The following is a 16,619-nucleotide window of genomic DNA, read 5'->3' as shown; positions in this document are numbered from 1 at the left end:
GAAGTGTATTTCAGTATACACCTAGAAATGGGGAAATTTTTCTTTTAACCCTATCAATGCTTGGGCATACTGTTGGCATAATCAGTAGATATTGGATGGAGATTGGGTCTATCTGGATGTAAATAGATATAAGTTGGGGAATTCTCTGTTCTGTTCATATAACCCTTTAAGAGTCCTCTTCAGCTTATCAGCCCTAAAGGAAGACTTGGCTTTTTCACATACTATATAGTAGCTTCACAGAATAGTGTAGATGCTTGAATGGGTGACCAGTTGCTTTGCTATCACAATTCCCACTTGTTTCCTAGAAAAGACTGCAAAACCAATATCCATACTCACACTTTCTCATTAAGGCCCAAACACTGATAAATTGGTCCAGAATCCCCAACACCTTTCATAACTTTCTTTGGAAGCTCTTTAAAAAAGTAGGCCGGTAGGTTGCTGCCATTGTAGGTGACAGAGTCACAGGTCACGATTCCGGGGTAGTACATCATCATTCTGGCAGCTATGTTGACTTTTTGACCAATGACTATAATAGGAAAGAGAAAAGTCAAAGAATGGGGGTGGGAGACAGGGGAAGCTGGTAAACTGAGGATACTCCCCAAATGACATTTTGATCTTTATTTTATCCCTCAGAAGTGACACTTAAGTTTGGTCTCTACTACCCATAGTCAGCCAATATTTATTTTAAAAAATATTTGCCAGATGTTGGTGGCATTTGCTAGATTACATGCCTATATTCTTAGCTACTCAGGAGGCTGAGATCTGAGGATTGCAGTTCAAAGCCAGCCCAGGCAGAAAAGAGCCTGTGAGACCCTTATTTCCAATTAATAATAACTCAAAAACTGCAAGTAGAGCTCTGTCTCCAAATGGTAGAGTGATAGCCTTGAGTAAAAGCTCAGGGATAGTACCTAGGCTCTGAGTTCAAGCCCACAACTAACCAAAAAAAAAAAAAAAGATTATGTGTACATGCTGAATGAACCTTCATTTGGTGATTTCTCAAGAGGATGACAATGGGACTTGAAAGGAATGTGTATGGAGGATTGACCTAGGAAATTTTAAGGGACAATATCCCATTGTTCACAGACTCTGGAGTAAGACTCCAGTGGACAGGATCAAACCCCAGCTCTGCTTCTAACTACTATATAAATTAGTTTATTAGTCTACCTCGGCTCCCTAGTCTATAAATGAGGATGGCAATACTACCTATCTCAGAGGGTAGTTTATGAATATTAATAGGTTAATGTGAATTATAGCTTTGAACCGTGCTGCATTTTTTTTGTCAGTAATGAGGCTTGAACTCTGGGCCTGGACGCTGTCTCTCAGCACTGCAGCTCAAGGCTAATGCTCTACCACTTGAGCCATAGCACCACTTCCAGCTTTTTCTACTGATGTGGTGCAGAGGAATTGAACCCAGGGCCTCATGCATACAAGGCAAGCACTCTACCACTGAGCCTGCATTTCTGTTAAGCTCTCAATATTACTACTAAGTATGAAGTGTTATACTTCAATACTATTCCTGTGACTAAGCTTTTCTCTTTTCTAAGCAAGCACTATATCACTGAGATATACCCCTCTCCTCCAGCCAAAGTATTCTTTTTAAAACTTGATAAATAAAAAGAACAGAAGGCCATTGTTTTGGACTAGGCTTCTATACTGGGTTCTAAGGAGTATGAGTAAAAAATCAAAATGAAATCACCCATGCTAAAGTTGAATGTAATGAAACTAAGTTGTCATCTCATCTTCAGAAAAGTCAGGGAGGATACCAACCTATTTCCAAGTCAGGATAGTTTTAATTGGCACAGTAATGAAGTTCTCTCTGCCTTAATCCTTATACAAAGAACGGTAATCTCAAATAATCAATCAGTGATTTTCCTTTTGTTAGTCTTGGCCTTACAAGGAATCTAACTTGGAAATAATCGATTTTTGTTGTTGATGTTGTTGTTCTTTGGCTTGGCTATCTTTGGTCTTTTCTCTGTCTACTCTTTGAAACATTTACTTTATCTTATGGAAGGGCTATCCATTGTTGTAATATTAGCCTTTGACAAACTTATTGCTTATTGTGGGAATTTTTCATACCACATTAGAGCACAATGGTAACCTATGACATATCCCACCTCCATCCTCCCTCCCATCTATTCTCCAACCCAAATTGCTTGGAAGAAAATCTCAGACATTGCATGATTTCAGACACAATTGTTAAGAGTAGGCACATAGGTAGACAGGAATAGGAATTTAAAATGCCTGAGGCAATAAGATTCTATTCCCCTTCACTGATGGCCCACACCTTGGACCAATGACTATATATTCTCCTTCAAAGCATACTCTTCATATCAAATTTGTGCCTGTATCTTGAGAGCAAAATGATGCTTCATGACTTTCCACTGGCCAGGCTAAACCGGGAAGGGCAAAGAGGATAAAAAGCACAGGTACCCACCTTTACCTTCTCAAAAGCCCAGACATATATAACTTCCATACCTGGGCAGTCACCGAACAATTGCCAATTGATCCCAAAGTGAAGGGCTCAATTTCTTATCACAAAATAATCCCATCTGGTTGGATAATAAAACCCCAGACCCAACAACTTTTTGACAGTTGACCTTTATCCAAACTGCCCAAGATATAACTTAGCTTTGCTATAAAATCATTCCTTGTTATCTTCCTACTCTTTGTGGTTCATTTGTGGCACCCTGTCACAGCATCCTAATATTCAATATTGCATCCAAAGGACTAAGGAACATCTGAAACATCCCATACATCACTAAAATAATTATTCCAGTGTGTCAAATGTAGTCAATATTTTAGAAATATTATTGTTGAACATCTTGAACCCTAACAGGATGAAGCAGAAGATTATACCTACTTGTTGCTATTCCTTTGAGAGTAGAATTATTTTTCAGAAATATCAATACTCATAGTTTTAAAGAAGCATTCCTAACCTATTTTAGGAATGAGCAGAAGTAAATATTTAATGTTAACAGGAAATTATTGCAACAACCTTTGAATTCCATGAGAATTGAGCACCTCCGTAATAGGGGTACCTTTAAACCTGGGAATTTAAGAGAACTGAATTGTTGTTGAATATGAAATGTCCCCCACTGATTCATGTTTTAGGGACTTGGTTAATAAGCAGCTGACTTTTGGAAGTGATTAATCAATTATTAGTCAATCAATTATTAATCAATCAATTATTAACATAAAATTATTAAATATTAACCAATTATTTATCCCTTATATTCATAATATGATGGTTAGTGGTGGAACTGTGGAATGTGGGGACCTGTTTGGAGGATGAAGGTCACTGGGAGTGCATTTCATTCCATGGTTCACCTCTTTTGCTCTCTGCTTCCTGTCCTTAGTTGAGCCATTTTTCCCCACCACATACTCCTCACCACAATGCTGTGTCTCACCATGCAAGGCCCAGAAACAACAGAGCCAAGTGACCATGGACTGAAACCTCTGCAACCATGAGCCAAAGTAAATCTTTCCTCTTTCTAAAATGGATTTCTGTGAGTTATTTTGTCATTATAACAAAAAGTCTAAAGCATCAACCACTGTCCTAACAAACTCCATTTTGTCTCTCTCACTTGTTCTTTCTCTTTGATTAATTTCTTCTTCCCTTATCTCTAACTCCAAGAATGGTGAGCCTTGTAGGTCATCTCATGACAAGAACCAAAATTGCCTCCCAATCCCATCCCTAAGCAATAATCATTTTTCCCTGGTACCACCAGGTCTTTGCAAAACTAGGGCTGGGATAATGATCAAGCAGATCACTAGCTGATAGTGGTTATAGTACATATACTTTTTATCCCTGCCCTAGTCCTTCCTTTATGTAATCTGAATCCATTAGCAGTACCTTGAAGATAGAGCTTGGAAAGCAACTTCCCCTATTTCTTCTAGATGTGGCTATACTGAATAAATCTCTTTTCTTCACCACCCCTGGCCAATCAGATTATCCAGTCCATCTGGCCTGTTGGGAACTATGAAGCCCAAGCCCTTTGGTGGAGGCTTCCAGGAACATCTCCAGAAATGTACACTTTGCAAGCACCAAGCTCTCCATAGACAAAGCTATGTGGACTGGGCCTGTATCTCAGTCATTTCTGAATTACCCCTATATCCCAAAGCTCAGTGGTAAGCACTGATTTTGATGCTAGAAAAGAGGAGCTAAGCTGGTTCTGCGCACCTGTGTACTCATGTCTCACAGTGTGTCCAACGATCCCACAGAAGACAATCCCGCTGGCCACGCCGATGGAGACGGTACTGACACCAGGGAGAGAGTTGTGGGGAAACAAAGGAAGAAAATAAGTATTTAAAACACAGAGAACGTGATCAGAGTGGGGGAATGAGGAAGAGGTTAGGGAGGTGAGGGAAAAGATTTTCAACAAGTGATTCTTCTACTCTTTGAAACCAGTTTAAGGTAATGGCACATGAAATGGAAGGAGGGACATGATGTGAAGGGGGGACAAGTTTGAGGCACAGAACCAAGTCCTTAATTCTTTTCCTTCTTTTCTGTTCTCTGCGCTCCATCTGCTATTTCTATAAAAGGGCCAGAAACCATTGTGTGGGATCACAGCCAACACTCACTGGATCTTGTGGACCTGAGAGCAGAAGTCAAATATATCCACAGCACTCTCCAAAGCATGAGTGACCTCATCAGGTGCCTTTTCCCCAGGGAAACCAAAGACGCAGAGAAAGGAGCAGCCCTGTAAGAGAGAGCGGGCAAATACAGCTAGGGGACCTGAGCCTCCAACTGGATGAGCTGGAGACACTGGGCCACATCAATTGTCACTTTTTGAATCAGATGTCATCATGACGTCTTTCACATCTATTTTATTTTCAGTAAGTGTGTGTGTGTATGTGTGTGTGTTTGTGTTGGTCATGGGGCTTGAACTCAGGGCCTGGATAACTGTCCCTGAGCTTTTGTGTTCAAGACTAGCACTTACCACTTGAGCTATAGCTCTGCTTCTCATTATTTGGTGCTTAATTGGCAATAAGAGTCTCATAGACTACCCTGCCCAGGCTGGCTTTGAATCATGATCCCTAGAGCTCAGCCTTCTGAGTAGGTAGGATTACAGGCATGAGCCACAGGTGCCCAGCAATTTATTTCAATAAAGTTTATATAACTTATGGTGCATCATTAATATTAGGGCTTGAGCTTAAGCTTTCTTAAAGGGCAGGACCAAAGAGACCAAAGTCTTATGCTCCATGGTAAGAAGTCTAAAGCAGCACAAAGTAGTGGAAACATTCCCAGCTCTGGAATTAACAATTCTGTGATCAAACTGCCCAGTAGCAGCTCAAGACCCAGAGATCAAGCCCTAGTACTACCCCCACAGAAAAACCAAAATAATAACAAAAAAAATTCCAGAATTTCTGTCTTCAGATGGAGATGAGTGGTACAGTACATGTTCAGTATGCATGAAGTCCTAGGTAGAATCCCTAGCACCTGAAAAAGATTGGAAGGGAGGATGTAAGGAAAAAAGGAGAGAAAGAAGAGAGGAGGAGAAGAAAGGGATGGAAGGAAGAGAAGGAAACAGGAAGAGAGGGAGGAAGAAAGGGAAGGAGGGAAAAAAGAGGAAAGGAGAAAGGAAGAGGGGGAAGGATGAAGGGAAAAAGGAGAGAATGAAAGAAAAATATAAATTCTGTTTCTCAGGTCATTTCTCAGGAAAGTTGGAGAAGTTAATTTTCACTTTTTAAACTTCAGGTTATCAATGGATATAAGTATGGAGCTGCCATCTACCTTCTAAAAATTTCATTTTTGAATAAAAAGAATGAGTGTCATCCATTTTAAAAATGACTTTGCAAACAATAAAATGTATTTCAACTAGTTATTATTCGTAGGAAAGAGGGTTCCACTAGGAGTTTTCTTGGCACAAAGCTAGCTGTTCCAAGCAAAGACTAAATGGTAAAGCTTGGCATTCTTAGTATCAGCTCCTCAAAAAATGACCTGTCAATGCTGTTGTTTTTAAGAAAAGCATGACAGGCTAAAAATTTTGAGTGTCTACCCGTCATTCCAGGTGAAATGCAAAAGAATACTAAAATTACTAAAATTTTTTATCCTCTTCAAAAATAATTTGATCAGAGAAAATGTGGTATATATACACAATGGAATTCTATGCCTCCATCAGAAAGAATGACATTTCCCCATTTGTTAGGAAATGGAAAGGCTTGGAAAAAATTATATTAAGTGAAGTAAGCCAGGCCCAAAGAAACATAGGTCCCATGGTTTCCCTTATTTGCAATATCTAGTATAGGTATGAGTCAAGCGGAAAAAGTCAGAGAATGTGATGTTAGGAAAACGAACCCTCAAATATGTATTTCAATGTTTTTGTTTCTTTCATGCATGTGTTTCTAACGCATTTATAAGATTATTTCTTTGTTGCTTTGTATGTCCCTCCCCCACAGTGTAACCCCTGCTTTCACTATATTTGATGTCAGTATAACTTGTGGAGGAGACGGGGACAAACAAGTCGTTTAAGGATTCAGGTGGACCTGTTGCAACAATGAGAAGTACAAAAATGTCATGTCAAAACCAGCTTTACAATGTCGGTGTGTGGGGGGGAGGGGGGGTATGATTGCGTGGGGGGAGGGGGGAGGCTGGGAAGGGAGGTGAAGGGTAAACAAAGGAGGAGGCTGCAATGCTTGGTAAGAAATGTACGCATTATCCTGCCCATGTAATTGTAACCCCTCTGTACAGTATGTTCTCAAATAAAATAAAATTAAATTAAAAAAAAAATTTGATCAGGGACTCCTGGCTCCTGGGCCCCTCTCTACTGAGAGTTTATATTCTAGTTTTGCTTTCAATAAACTTGCTGATTTATTATTATTATTATTAATTTGAGCAAGTGTTAGATCCTAAAAGCACTGAGCTCTACCTTGACATGAAGGGCAAAGCCCTGATTCTTGGTCTGTGTAAACACTGAAGGGCATAGCCTCAGAATACCAGCATGCATATTTGCACTGCTTGGTGTGTCCAATGGCATGCCAAGGTGAGCCCAGACCAGAAAGGCAACAACCTGGCTTTAAATCCCAGCCACCTACTGATGGATGATTATGAGTAAAACTCCATCCACATCTCCTGTCTCTACACCCACTTCAATAGCATGGAGAGAATAGCTGGAGCGCCTCCCTGAGTCATGAGGATGAGATGAATTAATGTATGTAAAATGTTGAGGACAGTGCTTGATAGGTGGTACTTGCCACGTGCACCATGTAAACCGTTACTATACAAGAAAAAAAGAGCTTCTTGAGATTTCTAGGTTAAATTTCAAATGGTCACTTCTCTCCCTCTCATCAGTGCTTTACCAGTATGGCTATTATCCAAGGAATTGACAGATTTCTATCTCTGAGTTCATATTTACCTTGTCAAACATGAAGACTTTGTTGATCTGGCCTCGGAAGACCTTCAGGACAGAAGTGATGTGCACACAGGCATCCTGGATGGCTGGCCCTATGACTTCTGCTTTGTCTTGTTCTTTAAACATCAGGTTCACAAATACTATCGTCACTGGCCGAAGCTCAGATAAATAACCCCCTAGCTGTTTGTCATCAATCTGCAAAGGCAGAGGGCAGCTTTCTAAGACATATGTCTTTGGCAGTGAATTCTTCCCCCCATCATTAATCTACCTGCTTGCCCAGAATCATTGTTGGGAAGAAACTAGCCTTTTGAGGCTCTGGAAAAGCTGAAGTGATCAGAATGTGTAAGGTGTAACACAGCAGAGCCCACTTGCCTAAAATTTAGCTGATGGAAATGGAATGTGCTATCCAAATTACTCCCATTAATTCCTAGTACCACTTAGACAAACAAAAGGACTGGAAATATAGCTTAGTGGTAGTTTGCTTATATAAGGCTCTAGGTTCATTCCTTGGTAACTATTTGCAGTTTGAGCAAATACAAAAAACATCTCTTTTTCATGAGTAAGAATTTATGCACTTGCTAATTTTTGTCTGGCAACCAAAAAATTATCCCAACTAATTCCATTATCCCAACTATTAGCTTCCATAAAACAATACAAGTGCCTGGGCACTGGTGGTCACACCTGTAATTCCAGCTATTCAGGAGAATCTGATTATCTGAGATCTGAGAATCATGGTTCAAAGCCAGATAGACAAGAAAAGTCCCCAATACTCCTATTTCCAATTGAAATGGAGCTGTGGCTCAAGTGGTAGAGTGCCAGCCTTGAGCAAAAAAGCAAAGAGACAACATCTAAGCCCTGAGTTCTAGCCCCAGTATCTGCACCAAAAATAAAAATTTTTAAAAATAGGAGTCCTTACTAAAAGGAAGAACTACTTTGAAATCTCTTATTCTTTGTAGCTTAAGGAAAGAATAGCATTATGTAATTTAACCTTATAGTTTCAGGGCCTGGTGCCTTCTGGGATGTTTTTATATTCTTTCCCAGTCTAACTTCACACAAATGAAATAGTTATTATTATTATGATTTTGAAGAAGTAACACAATTTCCCCAAGGACATGTAGGGGAGAAAGTAGGCAATTTAAATGCAGGTCTCTAGATCTCTTTATTCCGACATTCCTCTACCACATGCTTCTGCCTCTTTGGGATGATATATTTTAGTTATGTCTCTCTACTCCTACACATAAGAGGCACAGGGAAAAGAGAACACACTCAAATTATTAAGCATATGGTAGGAGGATATATAGCTTATGCCAAACTATAAGATTCATTCAGATTAAGATATACTGCTTTATCTTGCCAATGTAATTGTAACCCCTCTGTACAGTATTTTCACAATAAAAAAAAAGAAGAAAAGAAATACTGCTTATTTTATAACCCTAGGAAAATTCTAGTGTCTTTCTCGTATATAAAGTTGGGCTAAATGTTTGCCAAGAACTGTCAAAAACACACATAAAACAAGGTAATTAGCATGTAAAGACTGCTAATAATAGTTGCAATTCACATAGCTTAATATATTTGAGGATCTAGATTGGAGAGAATAAAAATGGAAAGCTTTGAGGGGGAGAAGGTATTTTAATTACCTGTATTGTGAAATAGCAGAACTTAAGATCTAATGGAAGGGACTTAAAGAAACAGTATACCAATGGCCATCCACTTGATATCATTCTGCTCCATGGCACATAGAAATATAGGCATATAGGAATTTTTATGTATTGTTATGTGCTAGAAATTACTACAATTATTCCAGTCATATAAGGTAACAGTGTCAAATTTATGCTTGTTTTAACAATGTAATAATGAATAATGCCCCTGCTTGCTTGCTTTCTTCCTTCCTTCCTTATCTCCTTCCCCCGCCCTTCCTTCCTTACATCTTACATATGCAAGGTGACTACTATGTCACTGAACTTCATTACCCTTGTCCCCACCCTATAATACTCAATATTATCCTGATCTAAACAATAAAGTTTGATGTCAGCTCCACATATAGAATATCTTTTTATTTAGGAACATTTTACTAGTTGCTGTTACTTTAAACCTTGTTAGCTGTCCAAAGATTCCTGAAAATCCCAAATCCAATAAATTTAATTATGAAAATACCTGCTTCAAAATGTTTTCCATCACATATTTCTGCAGGGCTAACTCCAGTTTAGGATCAGACTCCAGCATGCAGGCAAGCCTCAGGATGTCTAAGAAGATAGAATAAGAGGGGCAGGCTCAGGGAAGGAGTCTTGGCTCAGCCATGCTAGAGACCAGCACCTCTTCCTTTCTATGCCCTGGGGCAGTGGTCCTTACAGTTTAGCCAGGAATCACTGAGACATCTAGTGGTCAAAAGAGCCCAGAAAACCTAAAGAGGAGTTCAGAACAGATTGTAGCTTTCCCAAAATTAAGTTACATTCAGCTTAAACCCCTGATCTAGCTGTAATCAGTGCTTTGGGATTTGTATCTGTGGACTTGATCTATAACTACTGACAAGGGCTTGGGGAGTGGCCCAAGTAATTTAGGGCTTGCCTGGCATGTGCCAGGCCATGGGTTCAATTCTCAGTGCCACAAAACAGTAAAAAGAATAAACAAAACTACTGCCAAATGGATGAGAATGGACAAAAGAGGGGTTAACAATAGAGGAAGATGGGGTTAGAAGGAAGGGCATGATAGATTCTAAGAGCAGTATGAATCAGATTCAAGAAACTGGCTTCTAGCTGTGCATTGTTGCATAAAAACTGAACTGACCTTTGGCACTAGGTTCCAACAGACCAGTCAAAATATAAAAAGTATAAATGGAGTCAAATTACCAAGCTCTAAATTCTTTTTTTGTCTGACTCTTTGGTTTGGTTTGGTTCTTGATACTAGGTCTAGCTATATAACCTCAGTCTGGAAATTTCTCTGCAGTCATATTGGTCTGTACAGATCTTCCTGCCTCAGCTTCTTTTTTTTTTTTATTGTGAAAATACCGTACAGAGGGGTTACAATTACATGGGCAAGGTAATGAGTACATTTCTTATCAAGCATTGTTGCCTCCTCCTTTGTTTCCCTTAGTGCTGGAATTACAGTTCTATGCCACCAGGTTCAGCTGTGTTTATTTGACGTTCTGGAAAAATCAAGATAGAGTCAAAGTCAAATCTCCTCAATAGGCCAGTTTTAATTGGCATAATAATGAAATTCCCTCTACCTAATCCTTACACCTGGAAAGATAATCTGAAAGGATATTCACCAGAAACAATCTATTGTTGTTCTGTCTCTCAGCCCCTAACTTCCAAGAAAGATAACTGTAAAATAACCAATCTGTTTTTGCGATTTATAAGAAGAGAAGTGTGTGTGTGTGTGTGTGTGTGTGTGTGTGTGTGTGTGTGTGTGTGCGTGTGTGTGTGTGTGCTGGTACTGGGGCTTGAACTCAGGACCTTGTGCTCTTGGCTTTTTTGATCAAGAATGGCACTATATCATTTGAGCCACAGCTCCAATTGCTTTTGCTCTTTTTTTCTGCTTCCTTCAGCCTTTTTCTGTATATAATACCAGCCTCATCTGTTCTGTTGCTTGCAACATTTACTCTTTTTTTTTTTTTTTTAACAGAATTTGCTCTTCTAGAATCACAAAATGAAGCCAATAAGGATCTTTAAATTGAATCATTGTAATATTGTCTTTTGACAATAGCAATTCACGGAATGACTATGGACAAGTCCCCAGGACCCTATATTTGTTGTTTCTGATTTCTTTCCCTGGGAAAAAGAAGTAGGGCTTGATATTCTTTGTAGTTGCCATCCTGTAGTGATAGTTCTGTGCTTTATAATAGACTGGTAATAAATGGTAGGAATGATCTTGAATAAATTAAAAATAAGGTGATAGAAATGATGAGAAGTTTTTAGCAGAGGAGAACAAGATAATGTGAGACAACACATAAAATAAAAACAGACCCTAAAAGTACCTAAATTCAAAGGCATTTTGAGATTGTTTCTTGCTCACTTAAATGTATTCAAAATGATGTGCTAGATACTGTATGAGAATAAAAAGTAATTAGGAAACTTGCTTTTATCCTTGAGGCCATTACTGTCTCATTGAACTTTCAAATGTATGTGTAGAAAAAGTAAATAGAAAAACAAAGAAGTAGGGCTAACTAAGCTAACAGGTTTTCAGACCAGAGATACACCAAGCAAGCAAGAGCTGTTTTAATCAGAAAAACTCTCCAGAATTTTAACTCATCTTGAGTGGTTATTGCATTTTGTGACACAACTTGAGGAGAGCATGCCTACACCATAAAGGCATTAGTTGTTTGTATGTGAATTTGTGTGTGTGTGTGTGTGTGTGTGTGTGTGTGTGTGTGTGTGTGTGTGTGTGTGCCAGTCTTGAGGCTAGAAAACAGGGCCTGGATACTGTCACAGAGTTGTTTGTTTTTTAAAAAAACTTATTATTCTCAAAAAACCTCACAAAAACTCTGGCCACACTTCCACTTTTGGCATTTTTGTGGTTAATGGAGATAAGAGTCTCATGGACTTTTCCTGCCCAGGCTGACTTTGAGCTTCCATGTTCATGTTTCAGCTTCATGAGAAGCTAAGATTACAGATATGAATCACAGGTGACTGGCATGACATTTGTTTTAAACCTAACGTAGTATGTTAAAGGAGGAGGAAGAGCCTTTTCTGGCTGGAGTCTCTTGTGAACTGGAGATTTAGAAGAGATGATATCGAACAGATAGTAGAGAGGAGCCAGGCATTTAGGAAGAGGGAGGAGTACAAAAGCCTGGACCTTTATGGTAGCAAAGTTTATAAAGAGTTAAGTGCCTGGGGCTGGGAAGATGGCTCAGTGGTAAAGCGCTTGCCTTGCATGCCTGAGGCCCTGGGTTTGATTCCTCAGCACCACATAAAGCAAAATGAAAAAAGCCGGAAGTGGCGCTGTGGCTCAAGTGGTAGAGCGCTAGCCTTGAGCTGAAGAGCTGAGGGACAGCACCCAGGCCCAGAGTTTAGGCCCCACGACTAGACCCCCCCCCAAAAAAGAAAAAAAGTTAAGTGCCTATTATATGCCAAAGAATTTAGCAGGTCTTTATTCCAGGTTCTATGGAATTAACCTTTAAATCTGTAATCTCCAGGGTTAGAAAAACTTTTGTTATTCAGGGTAGGTGGGCCCTTTCAACTGTGATATAACATCTAAGAGGCTCTGGATTGTGGTTAATCAGAAAGATGAACCAATGGGTAGGGGTCTGAGTCATGTAATATCAGCCTTTCTGGATTAAAAAAAGTATTAGTTCCTGGCCAGTGGATCATGCCTGTACTCCTAGTTATTTGGGAGGTTGAGGTCTGAAGTCTGTGGATTGAGGTTCAAAGACAACCTGGATACATACTCATCTTTGATTATTAGGTCTTATCCTTCATTGTGTGTGTACTTAATTCAGACATCAATTACTTAAATTGCAATTTCTCAACCTTAGTTCCTTTAATTGTAGTATTAGTTCTTTATACTTACATAATCTTTTAAGTTTTTCATTTTTAAATTATTTATTTATTTTCTTTCCCCCTTTTTCTTTTTGTTTCTTTTCCTTTCTTTCTCTCATTTTCCTCTCTCTAAATTTAGGTCTTAGTTGTCTTCCCTCTCTTCTGTTCCCTCCCTACATTCCTCTAACCTTATTTTCATCCCACAAATCTCCCTATACCTATTCATTTTGGGTTCCCCGACTCCTTCTTTGATTTTCTTAGTCCATTGATCCCTAGTTGTTTGTTGTTGAACTACATTGTATCTTTACTATTTTGACTGTGTCAAAAAAATTTGTGCAACTACAGGGCTCTGGGTTGATGCTTGCTTTAAAATAGTGTTCTAGCATGGAATCGTTTTTGCTTTCATACTCAAATGGGCAGAACAAGCCATAGAAACACAAGAAAAATGGCAAATCAAGGAACCTCATCTCTCACTCAAGATAAACAGACAACAGAGCAGTTAATGAATAATCCAGAGGAGAGTTCTCAAAATGCTCTATAAACACTACTGGTAAACAAACTGAATGAAAAGATTGAAAGTTTGCAAAGGACACTGTGTGAGCATGATAGGGCAATGTGTGAGTATGATGGAGCTAACCAATGATTAATAAAGGAAATGCATGAGCACGATAGAATAACTGAATATTAATAGAGGGATTCATGGAATCCACAAACAGAAAACTGGAGGAATCTATAGAGGCCACAAACTGAAACCTGAATGAATTCCAACAGAAGGAAAGGGACTCCAATGAAAATATAACCCTCAACTAAGGGATTTGAGATTGAGCACTGAAAACCTAATGAAGTCCATCTAAGAGCTAAACAAAGCTCTAACAAAGAAATTGAAGCCATCAAATCTGACCAATTAGAAGGAAAACAAATAAAAAAGTAGAAAATCTTGACAGTAGAAAGTCTTAGACCATGCAGAAGATTGAATTTCTGGGATTGAAGCTAGCCTAGACATTATAGAGAAAGGACAGATAAGTATTCAAGACAAATCCAAGAAATATGCTAGATCGATTCAACAGTTAGCAAACACTACAAGAAGACCTAATTTAAGGCTAATGGGTGTAGAGGAGACAGAAGCTAATGGGTATAGAAACAGAAGCTAAAGGTCTAGGAGACTTATTTAACAGAATCCTAATAGAGAACTTCCCAGACATACAAAAAATTAGGACCTTTCAGATACAAGAAGCCTTTAGAACCCCAAATAGACCAGACCAGAATAGCACATCCCACTGTCACACTGTAATCTGCACAGGATCAATAGAGGCCAAAGAAAGGATCCTTAAAAATGTCAGGGAGATCTTTGCAGATGACATGATCTTGTATTTAAAGAATCCCATAGACTCCACTCCCAAATTACTCAAGTTGATTCAAAACCTTGGCAAAGTAGCAGGTATAAAATTAACCCTCAAAAATCAATGGCTTTTCTGTATGTCAACAATGAGAAAAGTGTAGCTGAAATTAGGAAAGCAATTCCATTCATAATAGCCCCACAAAAAATAAAATACTTAGGAATTAATTAAGGACCTCTATGATGAAAACTATAAAAACTTGAAACAGGAAATCAAAACAGAACTTAGAAAGTGGCAAAAACTCCCATGCTCCTGGATTGGAAAGATCAACATCGTGAAAATGGCAATACTTCCCAAGGCTATCTACAAATTTAATGCGATACCTATCAAAATTCCAACCTTATTCTTCAAGGAAATAGAAAAGGCAATCCAAAAATTCATATGGAACAATAAAAGACCCCGAATAGCAAAAACGATCCTCAACAGAAAGAACACTGCTGGAGGAATATCAATACCAAATTTCAAACTCTACTATAAAGCCATAGTAATCAAAACAACTTGGTACTGGCACAAGAACAGACCTCAGGACCAATGGAATAGAACTGAAAACCCAGAAATGAACCTACAGACCTATAGCCATCTAATCTTCGATAAGGGGGCTAAAAAATAGAATGGAAGAAAGACAGCCTCTTCAGTAAATGGTGCTGGCATTGTAGAAAACTAAAGCTAGGTCCTTATATCACCCTGCACCAGAATCAACTCCAAATGGATCAAAGACCTGGAGTCAAAGCAGACACTCTGAAACATTACTTGATGGAATAGGAGAAACCCTAGGTCTCCTTGGCACAGGCAGAAATTTTCTGAATAGAGACCCGGAAACACAACAAATCAAAGAAAGGTTGGACAAATGGGACTGCATGAAATTGGTTAGGTTAATTCCTAAATATTTTATTTTTGGGAGGGTTATTGTGAATGGGGTTGCTTCCTTTATTTCCCTTTCTGCTTGTACATTGTCAGTGTACAGGAAGGGGATTGATTTTTTTGTGGGTTGAGTTTGTATCTTGCAACTTTTGCCGAAGTGATTTATAATTTCTAAGAGTTTGGGGATGGAGTTTTTGGGATCATGAAGGTATAGTATCATGTCACCTGCAAAAAGTGATAGTTTAAATTCTTCTTTCCCTATTCAGATCCCTTTAATGTCTTTTTCTTGCCTTATTGCCCTGGCTAAGGGTTCCAGGACTATATTGAAGAGTAGTGGAGACAATGGACCTCCTTACCTTGTTCCTGATTTTAGGAGAATTAGTTGAAGTTTTTCCCCATTAAGTATAATATTGGCTATTGGTCTGTCATATATGGCTTTTATTATTTTAAGGAATGTTCCTTCTATTCCTATTTTCTCCACAGCTTTAAACATGAATGAATGTTGTATTTTATCAAAAGCCTTTTCTGCATCAATGGAGATAAACATGTGATTCTTGACCTTGGCTCTGTTGATGTGTTGGATTACATTTATTGACTTACGTATGTTAAACCAGCCCTGCATCTCTGGGATGAAGCCTACCTGGTCATAGTGTATGATTTTTTAAAATGTGTTTCTGGATTCTGTTAGCTAGAATTTTGTTAAGGCTCTTTGCATCTGTGTTCATCAAGGAAATTGGTCTGTAATTCTCTTTTTTGGTTGGATCTTTGCCTGGTTTGGGGATGAGTGAGGTATTGGCATCGTAGAATGAGTTTGGGATAGCTCCTTCCTTCTCTGCTTCTCTGAAGAGCTTGAGGAGTATGGGTATTAGTTCTTCTTTAAAGTCTTATAGAATTCTGTTGTGAATCCATCTGGTCCTGGGCTTTTCCCTGTTGGAAGACTTCTGATAGCTTCCTGTATCTCGTTGTAAGATATTGGCTTATTTAATTGATTTACTTCTTTGCTTAGTTGGGGCAACTTGTATTTCTCTAAAAATGCAACTATTTCTGCCAGATTTTCTTTCTTTAGAGAGTATAATTTTTGAAAATAGTCCTTTGTAAGGTTTGGATATCTTGGGTAGTTGTTGTGATTTTTACCGTGGCATCCCTGATCTTGTTAATTTGGCTTTCCTCTCTTCTTTTTTAAATTAATCTTGTCAAAGGTCTATCAATTTTATTTATTTTTTCAAAGAACCAGATTTTTCTTTTATTAATTTTATCTATGATTTTCCTATTCTCTATCTCATTAATTTCTGCTCTTCATTTGATTATCTGGCTCCATCTAGTCACTTTAGTTTCCATTTTTTCATGTTTTTCTAGCTGTTTTAATTGCAACATGAGATTATTTACTTGGTCTGTCTCTATCTTCTTGATGTGGGCACTGAGGGCAATAAATTTGCCCCTCAGGACTGCTTTCACTGTGTCCCACAAGTTTCTTTGTGATGTGTCGTCATTTTCACTGAATTGTAGGAACTTTTTCATTTCTTCTCTAATTTCTT

The 16,619-nt window shown here is 38.6% G+C and overlaps 1 protein-coding gene across 2 annotated transcripts in view; it reads right to left on the bottom strand.

Annotated features, from left to right (window-relative positions):
• Window positions 1–16,619, bottom strand: part of Adcy10 (adenylate cyclase 10) — a 75,500-nt gene that overhangs the window by 45,523 nt on the left and 13,358 nt on the right. For both annotated transcript variants that reach the window (XM_042677371.1, XM_042677370.1), the window contains exons 7-11: window positions 9,507–9,595; window positions 7,356–7,547; window positions 4,582–4,700; window positions 4,181–4,257; window positions 337–526 (exon numbers count right to left, since the gene is read on the bottom strand). In XM_042677371.1, coding sequence (XP_042533305.1) covers window positions 337–526; window positions 4,181–4,257; window positions 4,582–4,700; window positions 7,356–7,547; window positions 9,507–9,595 — 667 coding nt within the window. The remainder of the gene's footprint in view (window positions 1–336; window positions 527–4,180; window positions 4,258–4,581; window positions 4,701–7,355; window positions 7,548–9,506; window positions 9,596–16,619) is intronic.

Source organism: Dipodomys spectabilis, unplaced genomic scaffold (assembly GCF_019054845.1).
Source record: "Dipodomys spectabilis isolate Male_0828 unplaced genomic scaffold, ASM1905484v1 ptg000036l, whole genome shotgun sequence".
Taxonomy (NCBI): Eukaryota; Metazoa; Chordata; class Mammalia; order Rodentia; family Heteromyidae; genus Dipodomys; species Dipodomys spectabilis.
Note: the sequence above shows the minus strand (reverse complement) of the source record. Positions and strands in the feature narration are given on the sequence as shown.